Source organism: Molothrus ater, chromosome 11 (genome assembly GCF_012460135.2).
Source record: "Molothrus ater isolate BHLD 08-10-18 breed brown headed cowbird chromosome 11, BPBGC_Mater_1.1, whole genome shotgun sequence".
NCBI classification, from domain to species: domain Eukaryota; kingdom Metazoa; phylum Chordata; class Aves; order Passeriformes; family Icteridae; genus Molothrus; species Molothrus ater.
In genome coordinates, this window is record NC_050488.2 from 6,059,396 (window position 1) to 6,076,263 (window position 16,868).

General features: G+C 40.7%; 2 protein-coding genes across 2 annotated transcripts; one reads left to right on the forward strand and one right to left on the reverse strand.

The window, feature by feature from the left end:
- The first annotated feature begins 71 nt into the window (after positions 1-71).
- Positions 72-13,667, forward strand: NEK4 (NIMA related kinase 4). Its single transcript, XM_036391099.2, is given in 17 exon segments — positions 72-220; positions 2,849-3,115; positions 4,100-4,297; positions 5,149-5,256; positions 5,912-6,066; positions 6,700-6,841; positions 7,653-8,078; positions 8,469-8,522; positions 8,738-8,878; positions 9,689-9,749; positions 9,752-9,813; positions 10,155-10,218; positions 10,612-10,718; positions 10,828-10,916; positions 11,523-11,725; positions 11,857-11,990; positions 12,681-13,667. Coding segments are annotated over 17 exon segments (2,397 nt in total). The 5' UTR covers positions 72-127; the 3' UTR covers positions 12,774-13,667.
- A 284-nt stretch (positions 13,668-13,951) lies between these two features.
- On the reverse strand, positions 13,952-16,864 carry SPCS1 (signal peptidase complex subunit 1). The gene is made up of 4 exons (XM_054515987.1): positions 16,676-16,864; positions 15,723-15,782; positions 15,320-15,406; positions 13,952-14,409 (listed from the first exon to the last, which is right to left on the reverse strand). The coding sequence occupies exons 1-4, from the start codon at positions 16,709-16,711 to the stop codon at positions 14,287-14,289; spliced, it is 306 nt and encodes a 101-aa protein (XP_054371962.1). The 5' UTR covers positions 16,712-16,864; the 3' UTR covers positions 13,952-14,286.
- Positions 16,865-16,868: the final 4 nt, after the last annotated feature.

Consider the following 16,868-nt stretch of genomic DNA (forward strand, 5'->3'; position numbering starts at 1 on the left):
CCGCTTCCAAAATGGCCGCCGCGGCGTCGCGCCCGCGCCGGGCAGCTGCGCGCCGGGCGCTGTATGGCCGCGGCCGCCCCGGGCATCTCTATGGCAGCGGGCGCTGCCCGGGCCCGGCGGCGGGAGGATGCCCCTGGCTGCCTACTGCTTCCTGCGGGCCGTGGGCAAGGGCAGCTACGGGGAGGTGAGCCTGGCGCGGCACCGCCAGGACCGCAAGCAGGTAGCGAGGGGCTGGGCCGCGGGGCAGGGGCACGGCGGCAGGCGCGGCTCGGCCTGAGGGCAATGCCCGGGCTGGGCTGGGCGGGGATGCCGCGGCGTCTCTGGTTCGGCTGTGACCCGCACCCAGCTGAGGCCCGGCTTTGGCTGCTGGTCCTGACCCACCCTGGGCACGACCAGGGACATGGCATCGTGTCGGGGTGCAGGTGTGACTACGGTCTGGTGTCAGAGTGGGGCTGTGACCATCACCAGGTGTCGAGGTGTTTTTGTGACCATCATCTGGTGTCAGAGTGGGGCTGTGACCATCACCAGGTGTCGAGGTGTTTTTGTGACCATCATCTGGTGTCAGGGTGGAGGTGTGACCATCACCAGGTGTCGAGGTGTTTTTGTGACCATCATCTGGTGTCAGGGTGGAGGTGTGACCATCACCAGGTGTCAGGGTGTTTTTGTGACCATTATCTGGTGTCAAGGTGGGGCTGTGACCGTCACCAGGTGTTGGGGTGTGGCTGCAGCCACCCGAGCTGCTGTTTCTGTTCTCTTCCCTTGTCTAAAAGAACTTTTAATAAAGGTGTGGAGAAGACTCTTCGCGGGAAGGTTTTGGTTGTGTCAAAGTAGAAGCACAAGCATTTTTGTTGGAAAACTGGAATAATCCGTCTAGTCTGGCCAAAGCAGAGGTGTTCGATAGGGAATGTGAGAGGGCAAAGAAGTGGGGACGGAGAACATTCGGAGAGCAGTGCCACAGGAACCTGCTGTGCGAGTTTATGGCCGGGATTTTACTGGAGATGCTGGAGGAGGATTGTTCCCAGCAGGGAGCAGAGGTGTGTCCTTCCCGGATGGGAGCCCTCGTTCCCTGCCTGGAATGCCGAGGTGAATCCCTGTGACCCTGGCGTGGGTAGCAGTGAGGCAGGACTTGTTCCCTCCAGACCATCACCACGTGCACAGTCCAATGTCCTCAAAGAGTTTCTAACCCCACCTCATCCTAAAAGTAAACAGTGCATGGAGGTCACTTTCACTCGGATACAGGTCCTTGGATTTCATTGAGGTATTGCTGGTCATCTACACTAGCAAGAGCCTTGCTTCCTGTTTGGAGTTGCATGATAAATATTTGGAGTGCTTTACTGTGTTTTATCTTTTGCCAACTTTTCCAAACTTTCTTCTCTAGCACGATGATAAGGATTTTTTGTTCTGGCTTTGGCACAATGCCACATCTTCTGTGAAAGAAATTGTGTCTTATTTAAGCATATTTGCTATTAACTGAATGCTGGATTTTTGAGGACAAGGTCAAGTAGCTTTAAGTGGTTAAAACAAAACTAAATGGAATTCATACACAATTTGGTATCAAATAAGGTGGAAGAGCATTACAATAGACTTCAGCAGAGAATCTTGCCAGGAAAACATGCTCATTAAACTAAATATAATTGATGCCAAATTTAAAATAAGGCTAATATATGTGCTTTTTGCATTTTGGTGTGTATTTTGCTTTTTCCATTTTGGTGTGTATTCTCTAAAAGCTGCTGATATAAGCTTAAACGATTTCCATGCCCAAAGTTGTTGACTTGTCACACAGACCCCAGTAGTTGCAGCATTTCTATTTTATTTGGAAGTTAGGTGATGCTGTACACAAATACACACTCCTGGAAGCTTTGCAGCATCACAGGTTCTATCAGCAACACAAAGTCACGAGGTGCTGTGGGTTTCCTGGGTAATTGGTTCCCTTGGTGTATAGGGGCATCTCCTCAGCACTAATTAAATGTGCTGGGCTAAATAATAGGTGCAGCCTGGAGAGCAGACACTGAAGCATCTCTGAGAATGCTGAAATTCAGCAAGTAAAAATATTTAAAAAGTTTTGATTTACAACCTCTCCAATAAGAGCAGGTTCAAGTGTAACCATGACATGATTGTTCTGTGGAAAGCTGATGCCCTAAAGTTATGTCCTACAAAATTTTCATCAGGATTAGGGCCAGGTTAGACCTAAATATTGGTGTTGTGGGTGATGAAAGTGTTCTATGGATTTTATTGTCTCATCTTCAGCTTCATGAATGTTTTTGCTGAAGCCTGAAATTCCTTAGAATTACATTAAATGTAGTACATATTAAGGAAGTAGATAACAACTTTTGTATGTAGCTTTGAGAAATTCTTGACCTATCTTAATGAAGAATAAAATAAATTTAGGAATGAGCATAAGACATTTTGTCTCTTTCAGATGACTTTCATCATTTGTTTGCACCTGACTGCATACTTTATATATATATTTAAGTTTACTATTGATGTGGCCTTTTTGAGAGTAACTGTGGTGCACAAACAGGTACTTCAGGCTTAAAAGATGAGTGACAGCCACACATTTAAAGTGAGAGTGGGGAGAAAAAGAGAAATGTGAACATTAGTCAGAAGAAAGCAAAACACCACAAAATTCCTGAGCAGAGTTGTATTCAGGTGGATGAATGAACACACCTGTTCCATTTTTATGGTGTAAGGGTAGAAGAGAAGAAGTTCTGCATAACTTTCATCCAAACTGCAGCCTCTGTGTAGATGAATCAGTGGATATTTCAAATACTGCATTCAGGGGAGTTCCCTAGGGCTTCTGCAGAGTCACGTTCATCTCTTACCATACACCTTGCCTTGTCTTTTACAGTATGTCATCAAAAAGTTAAACCTTAGAAGTGCTTCCAGCCGTGAGAGGAGAGCAGCAGAGCAGGAGGCACAGCTGCTGTCCCAGCTGAGACACCCCAACATTGTCACCTACAGAGAGTCCTGGCAGGGAGACGATGGCCACCTCTACATTGTGATGGGCTTCTGCGAGGGAGGAGACCTCTACCACAAGCTCAAGGAGCAGAAAGGAAAACTCTTGCCTGAGAATCGGGTGGTGGAGTGGTTTGTGCAGATTGCCATGGCACTGCAGGTACAATGGAGTGACATTTTGTCACTGTCAGATATAAACTTCATTTGACTTCTTATGTATTTAGAAATTCGGCTAAGCTGCAGCCTTTGGATTTCTGTTTGGCTGGGTTAGCATCTAATTACAGTGGTTATTAGTACATTAAAAATGGATCATTGCAGTCAAATCAACTATTTTAAGTAAGAAATTGCTGACATATTTTATGTCCACAGCTCTGTAGCACAGTAGACAGTGGTTGCCTTTGGGGTGTTTGCAACTCTTGTCTGATATGCTTCTCTGGTTTGAAAGTTTACATTAAATTTACAAACTGTAGGGTTTTTTTGGGGAAAAAAACCCGCATATTCTTTCAGAAGAATTTTGTTTTCAGTCTTTTTATTGCTGCTTTTAATGGTAAATTTAGACTACTAATGCATCATTTCTATTAAGCCTTATCCTACTGTTTTAAATTTGTAATTGAGGGTTATGAAACTTTAAAGCAATTCTTAGAGCAATAAAGACCAGACATAGATATTAACATTAAAGAATAAGAATTGGACCAAAAATTCTATCTTAAAAGCTGGTTGTTGTGGTCAAAAGTACACTAATTATGGGTACTGCTTGTTGTTTATTATGACTAATTTTCTTCCCTGTTTACACAAAGCTCACATTCTAATTTCCTCTGAAATGTTTTTGGACTAAGATTGTCAAGAAATGAAAGCAGCAGAAAGTGAGTTACAGTCTTAACTTTACATTTTAATTTCTCCTTTTCTGCTGATTTATAAGGGCCCATGCAGGGAGATTTGGTTAAAGCAGTGCCAAGTTTTGGGCCCCTGCCTGTATCGGTCACTTTTAATATTATTTCACCAATACTGTCTTAGCAGGTCACTCCTGACCTTGAGAGGGATTTCTGTGTTTCTTCCACTTTTGTGTTTTCTTTCTTTGACTTCTGTAATGAGATTTTACAGTTAGGAGTTGATTAACCTTATTTATATGATTTTTTCCCCCTAGTATTTACATGAAAAGCACATTCTGCACAGAGATCTTAAAACACAGAATATTTTCCTGACACGAACAAATATAATCAAAGTGGGAGACCTGGGAATAGCCAGGGTGTTGGAAAACCAGTATGACATGGCCAGCACTCTCATAGGCACCCCGTACTACATGAGCCCTGAACTCTTTTCCAACAAACCCTACAACTACAAGGTACAGTATGACAATGTCATTGCTATTTTCTTAGGAACCTAATTACTTTATTTTTCTGAGATCATTACAGTCTTACTTGTACATTTTGGTTTCTTATTGCTTCTAAGTCTTTTTAATCTTCCCAAAGAGTAAACAAAAAAACAGGAGAGAGATTTGTAGGAACATTTGTTTCTGGAACTGTGTTTAGGAATTCAGAGCACGTGCTAAGTTATCCCAACCAAGGTGTTCAGCAGGCTGCCTGTACCTCTCACAGCTAGAGAGACAGAATGGGAACAGAAATATCAGCCTGTGTTGGAGAGATGCACTTTCTGAATTTATTATATACCAGACAGGAAGATTTACACTCAAAAGTCGTATTAGAAATAACAGCAGCATTAAAAAATAAAAAAAGGAAATTTTAATGTGAGGAATAAGCAGTGTTATTGTGAATTTAAAATATAACAGAACAAAGCAAACATGTTCAGCTCTTGCTGTAAACACACCATAAATATGGGTGTCTATAATGAGCAAGAACTGAGGGGAAACCTCTTCCAATGAAAAAATCAAGATTTTTCATTTACAGTTAGGACAGATATTGTACTAAAAAAGGAAACAAGCAACATTTCCCCCAAAGATGGCTAATTTCTACCCTTCCTTTTGGGAAAAATTGGGGATATTTTTAAGGAAATAGTTGACTTGATCAAAATTAAAAGTAGAAGAGTGAGACTGAAGCCAGAAGTTTGCAATGTATTTTGGGCCTAATTAGCTCAGTGCCATTAAAAGCCTGTTTCAAAGCAGGTAACTAAGTCCAAAGATAAAACTTGTACAATTAATAAGAAGTTCCCAAACATTTTCTCTTCCCCTTTTTACAGTCTGATGTCTGGGCCTTGGGCTGCTGTGTTTATGAGATGGCCACACTGAAACACGCCTTCAATGCCAAGGACATGAACTCCTTGGCTTATCGAATTATTGAAGGGAAGGTAAAAACTCCTGAAATTTTATGTGTGCTTGGATTTCCTATCTAGAAATTGAGATGATCTTTTCTAATCAGAAATATTGCATGGAGTTAAAAATACTTGCATGTAATATACACCATCATATGTAAGACTGTTGTTTTGTCGTGGTGGATGATGTGATACCAAGAGAGTTATTCCTTTGTAGGTATGGCTAGAGTTTCTTGTTACCTCTTCATTTAATGAATATACTGAGTAATTTTCAGAGTTCTGAGATGACTTTCTTAATTTGCTTCTGGTTTTGTATAAACATTGCATAAAAATTAAATTACTGTGTGATGGCATTTTACTGTTATGTAAGATTAGATTATTTAAGTGTCTTCTTGCTTTGGCATACAATGAAGTGAAGGTGGATTTATTTTATAGAAATTTTTAAGCCTATTTACAGAACTTTTACTGCTCATATTAATAAAATTAGGAGGACTTCTTAGCCACACACTTGGAATTTCAATATTTTGTTTAACATTAGGCAATTGGGTAACTTTCAGCATTTGAACAATAAGTCTATTTTTTATACATATTTTTTAGGTAGCTAATCATAATGATCACACATGAATGTTCTAGAAGTAGCCCCTGTTGATGAATATATTCAATAATATCAGGCTTCCCTTTCCTTTCACAGCTGCCACCCATGCCAAAGGATTACAGCCCACAGCTGGTAGAAATAATACAAACCATGCTCAGTAAAAAACCTGAGGAGAGACCGAGTGTGAAAAGCATCTTGCGGCAGCCGTACATCAAACAACAGATTGCTTTGTTTCTGGAAGCCACAAAGGCGTAAGGCATTTTCATTTGAGTGATTGTGTGCAAAACATTCATGCTGTTGTTGTCTTTTTTTTACAACTTTTCCTGGGTTTTGTAGCAGGATGAAGTAAGTTTTGTTATGTGCAAAACATATGAACAAAACATATGAACATCAGTTTCTTTGAATTCTTTGAGAAATATGAGGGAATTAGAGTGGAAAATATTTTCTTTCTGCAAATGCAGAATAAAACTTTGTAGTGCTAAAAAATACAGAATTGGTAGAAAACACACCCATTTCCATATGGTTCTTGAGGCCATTTATCATCTGTGAGTTGAAAAACCAATTTCCTTTTGATATACACTGATATAATTATTTTTCTTTGTCAGGTTTAGTCAGTTATTTTACAGCTTCCAGATAGAACTGACCTTGGTGCTCTGCAGAACAGGTGTATATTGCTGGCAGAGTCTGAATTGGGTTTTTAAGATTCTTTTTTGGAATTGAAAATGAGGTTGTTGTGCACAACCTATTGAAAAATCCCAGTATCTGATACTCTGTGTATGAAAACTCTTTAGTGGAGTGGATTTTTTTAAATTAGTATAATCAAAAGAAATATTTTAAATCCTTGTTGATAGTGAATGAATGACCAACTTTCATCTTCTTCACAGGAAAGCTGCTAGAAACCATAAGAAAGCAGTGGATTCTAAACCTAAAGACCCTTGTTCTGTCATCTCAGCAAAGAATGAATCGCACGGCAGGAATGTTACACACCAAAACCACTCCTCTGAGCAAGCCAGAAAATACAAAGTTGTAAGATATGGGGGTTTTTACCTTAAAAAAAAAGCCAACAAAACCCAAATCTTTCTTCCTTTTTCTAGATAAAAGCCTCAGTTTTATAACAAGTGCCTTGAGCATCCCTGAGAACATTAGATCTGAATCCCAGCAATGTGTAAAATTCATATTAGGGAAGGAAATGTTTTTAGATAAGAGTGGAAGTAATTAAACACCTGTGAAGCTAATTGCAAGATCTGTAAGATGTTGTAAACAACCCCTGGTTTTATGTGAGTTACTCTTGGAGTATTTGGGATCAAATAATTTTTCAAATACTTCATGACAAATGGTAATAGTATTTTTGCAATCAAAAATGTATTTAAAAACTAATTATAGTCACAACCAAAATTCTTTATTGTTGAAATTCTTTCCAGTGGTTACAACAAACCTTTTGTAATAGTTAATCTTGTAATAAGTCTGCTGTTCTGGATTTGAGCTTTCAGTGTTTAAATACTGAGTATATGTGGTGGAGCACATCCTAAAAACTCTTGGTGCTGGTTCCTCCTTTAGGGAAGAGCCAAGTGAGTACAACTTTTCTCTCATGGTCCTGGTGAAAAGTAGGTCTATTCCATGTGTATAAACCAGTACCTGAAATTGGTCATTTGCAAATCTGTATCTCTTTAAAAATGTGGATTTTGACTTTTTTGAGGCTCCTAATCTGTTATTGATCATAATTTCCTTTCAGTTTATATGCTCTGGTATGTTCTTGATTCTCCTTAGTGCTTAGAGAATTCTTTCATATGTGTATAAAATGCAAAAGATGACTTTTTTGTTTTTCTTTTAATCCTAGGATGAAGAAGATTTGATCAGCAAATGTAAAGCCAGCAAATTTTATCCCTCAGAGAAACCAGCTGTTGAGTTGGAAAGAAAACCAAGCAAAAATGATCTGAACAGCTTGGGAGACTCCATAGCTACAGTCAGTGGAGTGAACATTGATGTCCCCCTGTCTGAAAGGATGAAGCATGGAAGTGACAAGGGTGGCAGTGAGAGGATTCCAGAGAATAATAAAGCAAAGCATTTACATGTTCCAGGCCATTCTAAAATAACATCTAATAACCCACCAATTCAGGAAGATGGACAACAGCAAAGAGCAAAACAAGCTTTTAAAGCTGAAAGTGTTGAATCAAAGCCATCTTCTGTTGATTCTGTAGAAGATGAGGATGACACTTTGAAACTCCTGCAGCCTGTATCAAAAGACCAAAAGCAAATTGACCTGGTAATGCATTTATGCTTATTTGAAGTGGCCAGCTCTTACAATTTGGAGAGCTGCTGCCTGTTTTTCTGTAAAAGTAGGATGTTACTGATGCAATTATTGAGATTCTTAAGTGGTTAGGAGCCTTGGGTTCAGATTTGCAAAGGCAATATGGTAAAGTAGTTTTGGGATTGTATCTATCTAGATGATTGGCATTCTGTTTTTACAGGGAAAAAATTTGCATTCCCAGCTATGAACAGAGAGAGTAAGAATAGTTTTGTAACTTTTGTTCTGTGTTGTAAATAGGCCTGAATAATCCTGATTTGGATCAGGGGGCTAATTGGTGGTGATTGTCTTTTCACTGCATTTTGGTCTACCATGAGATTTTTAATGAGAAATCATTATTTGTTGTAGAGCTTGGATTCCACTGAAAAGCTGCTAGTACCCTTTGTTCCTGTTGTAATTCAAGTAAGTGACCTTCTTTGAAGGTTTAGTAGCTAAAGATGCTGGTACAGCAGATATTTTATCTCTCAAGTAAGAATTTATTGTGGTTGTACCTGTGCTATGTTAAGGTGGTTGCAGTCCAAATAGTAAAGGGGCCTGTTTTGATTTTTTTTAAGTGTGTTTGTGTAAATCTGGAAGTGACAGGTCTGTGTTTTTTTAAAAATGCTTTTACTTATTAGGATGATGTCAGTCGTGGAGCTTCAGGAGATGCTCAGGGAAAAATGACCTTCCACAAGCAGCCTCACAGCAGTGTCAGTGAACCCTCTCTCCCATGGCAGCAGCAGCAGAAGAGAGAGCTTGCTGAAGGCTGCTCAGAGAAGGTGCAGATACTTGAAAAATACTTCTCCTCTCTCCTTTAAGACTCCTGTGTTTTTCCTCTTTAAACGTGGGACCTATTTTCTAAAAAAGGGTGGGTGTTTTAATGCTGTTCTTGTTTCATGTGTGTCTGTATAACTTCAGTGCTTACAAATGCAGATCACTGAAGGTGACTGTTAGAAGCAGCCTGAGTAAATCTTTGAAATCCCCAGTACCTTTCAGGGATGAGGTGGCTGTGCCTTTACTGGGTTGCAGAGTTTCCTAGGAAATTCATCAGGACTTCTCACTGTTTGTGACTACGAGTCAGTACCTTTGTGGATAAGGCTATTTGTGGTGGGTAGTGGCTTAGTAGTGCTTTAGAACAGATGTGTAATGGCTGCCCTGAGCTTCTGAGTGCAAACTGTAAGAAGAAAATCTTGGCATGCACACAGGATTGAGTTCCTGTAGTTCCTCCACACTGAGCAGGGAGGTTTCTTTGGGGAAAGGCACAAGGCTAAAGAAGAGAGTGATTGGTCGTTGATAACCTGGTTTTCCCTTTGGGTTTTGCTGTTTGGGGGTGGGGACAGTTGTTGCAAAGGCATTGGCTGAAAAATGGTCTGGGAGGAGGGGGATAAGATGTAGGAATGGAAAGAAGGGAAGCAGATGCAAGCAGAGATGGGGAGAGGGAAGGATCAAGCTAGGAGATGTGAAGAGGTTACAATAGGATTCAAAATCTCTGGCATCCAGCTTTACCATGCAAGAATGTCTTCTAGATTGCAGAGTACTTAAACTTTTAATAAAAAAATATATAAATTCTTGCTTGCTTCTCTGTCAAGTTCAGAGCAGTATCTCCTCGGCCTCTACCTGTTCCTTCTGATGTGACCCCAAAGACAGCCCAGAGGGTGCAGAGCACCCTGAGCCTGCAGATAGTGCCAAACTCAGCCAAGCAGCCATTCCAAAGGTTAGTGATGAAAACTGTCTGCTGGTTTTTGTCTCCTTTCTTCTGAGCAGTTTGTTCCATGTGTGTGTGCACAGTGAGTAAAGAAATGTTTGGTAGCTTCCTGCCTCATGGAAGCCCTGCTCAGTGTGGGATGAGCCTTGCTGAGCCTTGGAGGTCAGAAGCCCCTTTTCTAGAGTTCAAATTGGTCTCAATTGAAGACAGTTTTGTAATAAATAATTAAGCATTAAATAGTTGCTCCCTCTCCTTGAACCGTTGAAAAGGATTTTTTGCTTAATAGGTGATTAGGAAACAAAAGCTATGATGGTGATTGCAAATTAAGATCAAATTAACTTCCTTTGAAGGAGCGGCCCTTGTCAGCAAGAGAACGGAGGAGGCTGAAACAGTCTCGGGAGATGCTTCCCTCTGGTAATTTTTATGTTTATATGTTAACAGTTTATGTATAAGTAGGCTAATTACTTTTTTCTGAAGAAATTATAACTTCTTGTCTGTTCTTCACTGCCATCCTCAGAACGGTGCACTAAGGAGCTAGTTCTGTGTTAAATAAAAAGTTCTGTTAACATGTCTGTATTTTTCTGCTTTTTAGTTATGTTCAGTTCTGTTGACAACTTGCCTTTGAAATGTACATAAAATGTAGAATATTCACTTTCAAACAGGAGCTTCAATGTTTTCTATTGGCAAAATACCTACCTCCCTGCCTGCCTTCTGCTAGGTGATAGATTTTTTTCTGGCACGAACATGAAACTAATTCAGAATACACACAGCTTAGTTGTAAATATTGTCAAAATGTCCTCCTTCCAGTGGTTCCAGTGAGACAGTCATTAAATGGTGCAGCAGTTGAAGCAAAGTCACGTGTGGAAAATTGTGTTAAAGTTCCCCAGTCCTCATCAGATCCCAGTATTTCTCAGGTAAACTTTGTCAAAAGTATTTCTTCCATGTAGGAACAGTAATATATGCCATATTTCTGAATTACTTACAACTATTAGAATTCTTGTTATTTATTCCCTCTTCCCTTAGAGAAAGAGAGAAGCTCATTGCCTGTCTGATGATGAGCTGAGCTCTTCCACAAGCTCTACAGACAAGTCTGATGGTGATTCCAAGGAGAAGTAAGGATTTTGTTTAATACTGTGCAAGAATTTTGACTGCTATACTGGACCTTGACTTGGAGTGGAAAGAAAAGGCTTTCACACTTTATCTATGCATAGTGAGTGATTGCAGTATGTGATGCATAGAGGAAAACAGCCCCACTGAATTATTGTCTCTCTGTGACTGGACACTTTCCATGCTGACCTGGGCTGTGGGATTGTGTATGGTGGTTTTGTGAACTGCAGTTTCCCAGGAAAACAATCTTCCAGCACCAAAGGACATCTGCTGTCAGGATGCATTAAAAGCACAAGTTAAAAGGTGCCAATGTGCATCCTTTCCACTGTAAATGAGGCTGAATTTATCTCTGATTTTTGTCAGTGTAAGCAGCTTTCAAAAGATGCAATTTGTTGCATTACCAGAGTCAGCAGTAGCCAGTAGGATTGTGGGGTTTTTTGCTGGGCTCTGAGCCTTTGTTAAATGAAATAGTACTGATTTTGCTATTGATAAAACTGCACCACAACTAGGAATACTTATTAGGACCTGAATAAACTCACTGAAAGCTCTTGGAATGCAGGGTGGAAGTTGCATTATGATGGTGACTGAATTATTTATTCCTTCTCTCCTAGGAAAAGTATGAATGAAATGAATGACTTGGTGCAGCTGATGACATGGACACTGAAAATGGACTCCAAGGAGAACTCTGAGTGCTGTGTAACCTCGACCCCAGCCCCAGAGTTTAAACTTCATAGAAAGTATCGAGATACTTTGATTTTGCATGGAAAATCACCTGATGAATCAGAGGAATTAAAAATGGAAGAGATTCCTTCAGGTCTGTTGCTCTGGGATTGTGTGGTAATACTTAAGAGTCGTCCTGTATTCTTCTGCAGAATATGAAAATTGTCTGTACTGAAAGTAATTACTACTGCACTGATTTTTTTCATTGTATTTTATTTTTAATAGATATGTCATTGGTCCCTTACAAGATTAGGAGAATGGTTGAAATTTTGAGATCTGATGTGGTGCAAGGATTGGGAGTGAAACTTCTTGAGAAAGTGTACAGAATCATGGAAGAAGATGATGAAGCGAAAAGAGAGGTGAATGTCTTCCATAATAAAATAGTTTAATTTCTTTATAAACCTAGATAAATGAGCAGGCTCTTTATCCTATTGAGATAGGATAAACCTTGATTCCAGAAGATCTTTATGTAGTCATGGGCAGGCAAGGACCTAAGTATATTGTAATTTTCATGCTTAAGTTTGATTCTAGATGTAGACTAAGTTCAACTCCAACTTGCTCAGAAACCATCAGAGCTTTAGAACAGTACCATGGGGAAGGTGTGAGGGATGTAAATAATTTTATTCTGTTAATATTTTATGCTGTTTCTCCAGTAATAATTTCTTCTGTCTCTCAAATGTTTGCCTTCACATTACTTTCCTTATGCCCCTTATGTCCAAAATAAGAAATAATTTAACATCAATCCCCAGTGGAGGTGAATAAGGAATACCTTCAGCTCCTTTGATTCAAAACTTGTTTACACGTACCCAGGCAGTATTTGATTTGTAACCTGTGAAGATCTTACATTTTAAATTTTTGGGTGAGATTTGAAAGTCTCTTGCTTTTAGACAACAGTGTTCATTTTTCTTCTCTCTCATCTGCATTGCCAAGCTTCACATGCTTCTTTGAGCTGAGTGCTTTGGTATTTTTCTGTTAATATTTTGGTAGCATCTGCTTCTTTTCAATGCCAGTAAATGTAGTGGGTTTTGTTGTGTGTGTGTTGTAAACAGCTGCAGTTGCGGGAGCACATGGGAGACAAGTACGTCAGTTACAGTGCAAAGGCTCGGCACCTCAAATTCCTTGAAGAAAATGTGAAGCTCTGACCAGAATCTTTTCCTTGGACAAAAGAACTGTTTTCTAGCTCCTTTGATAGACTGGACCAGCTTACAAAGCATGTTCATCCACTGATCTCCTTTGCTGGAATAAGGAGGTGAACTTGCAGGGAATGTTAAGAATTCAAAGTAATATTTTTCATGTTAAAATGTGAACCAGGCTATCACTTTCTCAGAAGAGAAACTTCTGAGTTGCTCTTTAGTTTAGTTTAGTTTTTATTCTCTTAAAAAGTTGCTTTCCATAGGGGTCGATACCAAGTTTTGTATACTAAGGAGTGTCAAAAAAGATTATGTTCTGGTTTGAATTTGTCATAGCAAAAGGTTTTTGGTATGGTCTCATACTAAATACAATAACAAAATCTCTGCCAAGACTCTGATGTGATAAACTATAATCTATTACATCAGATAGTTGTGAAAATTTAGCATGAAGAAACAATTACTAATTTTTGTGGAACTCAAGGTCCTCAGGTTGTGTAAATTGCCAAGTTCAAGTGCTGAAGGGGGCGGCTGTACTGCTTGTAAGGAGAGACTTTGGTCTTGTATTTTGTTGCTGAGGCAGTCACCAAGTGGGGGAAAGCATTTGGTATCTGGATAAAGTAAGTCTGAAAATGTTTGAAAGGAATGCAGCCATGGTTACCATGGTTCCAGTTGGAGAAATCCCTTTGCCTTACAAATACTAATTCCTTTTAGGAATGAAAGTGCCCAAGACCAGAATCTCTTAGGGAAAAGATAAAACACTTCTTTCTTTTTGTTTGAATCCAGAGTGTCTCACTACAGCCCTCAGGCATTGCTGTGTACCATACCTACAGGAAAAGCACATGTTTTTTAAATAATAAAGAAGTCAAATGGAATTGAATTTTTAAAATAAATAAACCTGTCTCTTTTCCTGCCTGTAGCTGAAATACTGTAACCTCCAGCAGCTGTGAGGGAGCTTACTGACATGAGCCATACCTATGGACGCTGCTCACACACTACAAGCTCAAGTTACAATGTTTCAAGAGCAATTCTTACTTGTTCTTCCCAGGGAAATTTATTTTAAACAAAAACTGGCTCTCTGTATCCTCCTATCCTAGAACAGTTATTGTCAGAACTGTGGGGTATGTACCATTTCACAGTATTTGTTACAACCTGGCACTACTGACAACTTGCTTTACACACAGTTAGAAACATTTCAGTAGTAGTTCAGCTGTTTATTAATCTTTTAGGCTATGGCAACAGCTTAACTAGTATTCATTTTATTCACTGTGTTCCTTTTTAGTGAAATACTCAAGATATGACCTCCAGTAGCCTTCTGAAGTTAATCCCCCCCATCCCTGTGTTCCCAGTGACTCCCCTGAACCTCCAGACCCAATTTCCAGCCTTCATGCTCCCTGCAGAGCTTGGTTGTACTCATGGATGGATACAAAGTACTAAGAAAAAACCCAAACGCTAAGCTAAGAAGTATTTCTCAATGGAAATTAATTGAACAAAACTTAACAAAGTAACAGCCTGGAAACCATCATTTTTAGCTTTTAGAATGTCTCTTTGGCTTCCTGTCTGCTGCCTTCTTCTCTTCCGTGCCCGACTCCTGGACCGGCAGCCACTTGAGGGGATTGCGGCGGTACATGGGCCATGGAGGGAGCGTCAGCTGAGGGCAGAGGAGGCAGTCACAACAGGGACACTGAGTTCTGCACAGCTCCTTAGGAAAATCTTCACCCCTAACTCATTATCTATTAGTCCTTAAAAAACTCTTGCAATTTCATATACGTTATATTGCAAAGTCATGCTTAAGTTTGTGACTAAAGCACCCCAGGGTGTTGCAAGGAGGAGGACAGCACCCACCCTGAGGAAAAAAGGACTCCTGAGGTGACACCAGCATTCCCAGCACCTCCCACGTGCACTGAGACCCTCCCCTTATGTGGCATCACAGGTAAGTAACTCTGGGATGTTTAAGTAAGTAAGGAGCAGATGGATGATGATGATGTTACAGAATTACAGGGACTTTTCAAAACAGTGGAGTGTGTGTGTGTGTCTTCAGTAGTGATTGGTCAAATTGTGCCGTATCTGAATTCTTGAGAGGTGTCAGAACCACAAGTAAAACTGGATTGGTTTTACTGTTATTTACTATTTTACTATTGGGAGTGCCCCATAGGAATGGGACACCTCTCATGTATAGATAAGTAATTACTCCTGAAATTCCATTCTGCCCAGTCTCCTCAGGCAGCAGGGGACAGCTGCAGAATTGTCATGACAAGCTGCTACTGCACAGAAAACCTTCCTGTCCTTTCTGTTACTAATGCTGTCAAGCTGGACTTACTCTAACTTTTAATTGAAATGAAAAATGAACTCAAAAGTGGTGTTAAATTGCAAAAATTCTGCTAGCGTTTCAACAAAAGCACTTAATGGGCTGCAAAGTGTTTTATGCAGATCAAAGAAAGCACAAATATGTATTAATAAATCTGAATTGCATAGCAAACATTAGTCTGTGCTTACAGCCCCTCCGTTTAGCAATTTTTCAGTGCATGTATTTTTTTTGTTTGGGGAAAAAACATCCTTACCAAACATGATAAAGCAAATCCAGCCATAACTATGTAGACAGTCCATCCAAACTGTTCAGTGATGTATCCATAGATGAAACCAATTACCTGGAAAAACAAATATTTTAAAAAAATCAAACTTTAAATGAAAGAGAACATTTCCCATGACATGACTAAGATGCAGGGGGTGGATTTAGGTAGGAAAATACAGGTTTTTCAAAAGCATGTACATCTTTCAAACCTTTTTAAAAGTGCAGGCCAGCAATGAAAGTAAAAGATGGGAAGTAGAAAAGTTTTAATCCATGACAGTCGTCTCTCTGACTTTGTTTAAAGTTTTTAGTGACTCCAAACAATAAAAATATTTATAAAATCAGAAAATAAAAATAGTCCTTTAAGTTCTCACCCACAGCTCTACTATACTTACTGCAGAGACAAGAATGATTCCTTGAAAAATCTGTTCTGCTAATTTTTGGCCCTTGTAGTCCTGTGGAAAGAGACACTTTTTAGTCAGTTATTCAAAACACAAACCTGCCCACTTAACTCTTTCAGGTTAGATCCTACAGTCTACCTGACCATGGGTTCTCAGCATTTTTGTTCAACTTTCAAACCAGATTGGAATAATTTTTCTTACAGTGGCTGAAAACACCTCCTCTGCGGGCTTGACCACCACATCACCTAGAATCAGAAGCAAGCACTGTCTGATCAGGGTAAGTAATGCAAGTTCAAAATATCATTGTAGTCACCTTAACATCACTAAGTAAAGCTGTATCACCACAGAAGAGGGCACGGTGTGTGTGGCACCTGTGTTCTGGAGAAGGCTGACAGATCAATGTCTCCAGGGTGGGTGCCAACAGGATGGTGCACATTCTCTTCAGTGGTGCCCAGCACCAGGATGAGGAGCAATGGCCATAAACTAAAACACAGCAAGTTCTACCTCAACAGAAGGAAGAATTTTATGTTGAGGATGGCAGAGCACTGGGACAGGCTGCCTAGAGAGGTCTTGGAGACATTCTAAATCCACTTGGATTCATTCCTGCTCCAGCTGACCCTGCCTTGGAGGGTTGGACTGGATGATCTCCAGTGGTTCCTTCCAAGCCCAGCTAATCTATGTTTGCCTGACGTTAGAAAACTCTGGGAGCACACGCTGCCTTCTGTCCTACAGCAGAGGCAGGAAAGCACAGAGGGGCTTCCCTTACACGGACAGCTTCTTTTTACAGTGTGACGGTCCCAACTCGCAGGTCAAAACGCGAATTACAGGGATTCGTCCTGCATCCCCCTAGCCGTGCCTCGTACACGGGTGTCGCGCAGGGGACACTGAGACCCGCCCCCGGCCGTGTGGCCGCAGTGCCCCGGTGCCGAGGCCCGAGCGGGCCCTACCATCTGCGTGGGGATGGAGCGGAACACGCTCAGCATGGCGGCGGCGCTTCTCCGGCGTCTTCCCGTTCCTCTTGGCAGCCGTCTCCGCGCTCCCGAGTAGGGCCCTGCTGCTCGCGGGGCGCGGCGCGGCCTCTCCGCTGCTACCGGCGCTCGTCGCGGCGGAGCGGAAGGCGGCTGCTGAGCTGGCCGGAAA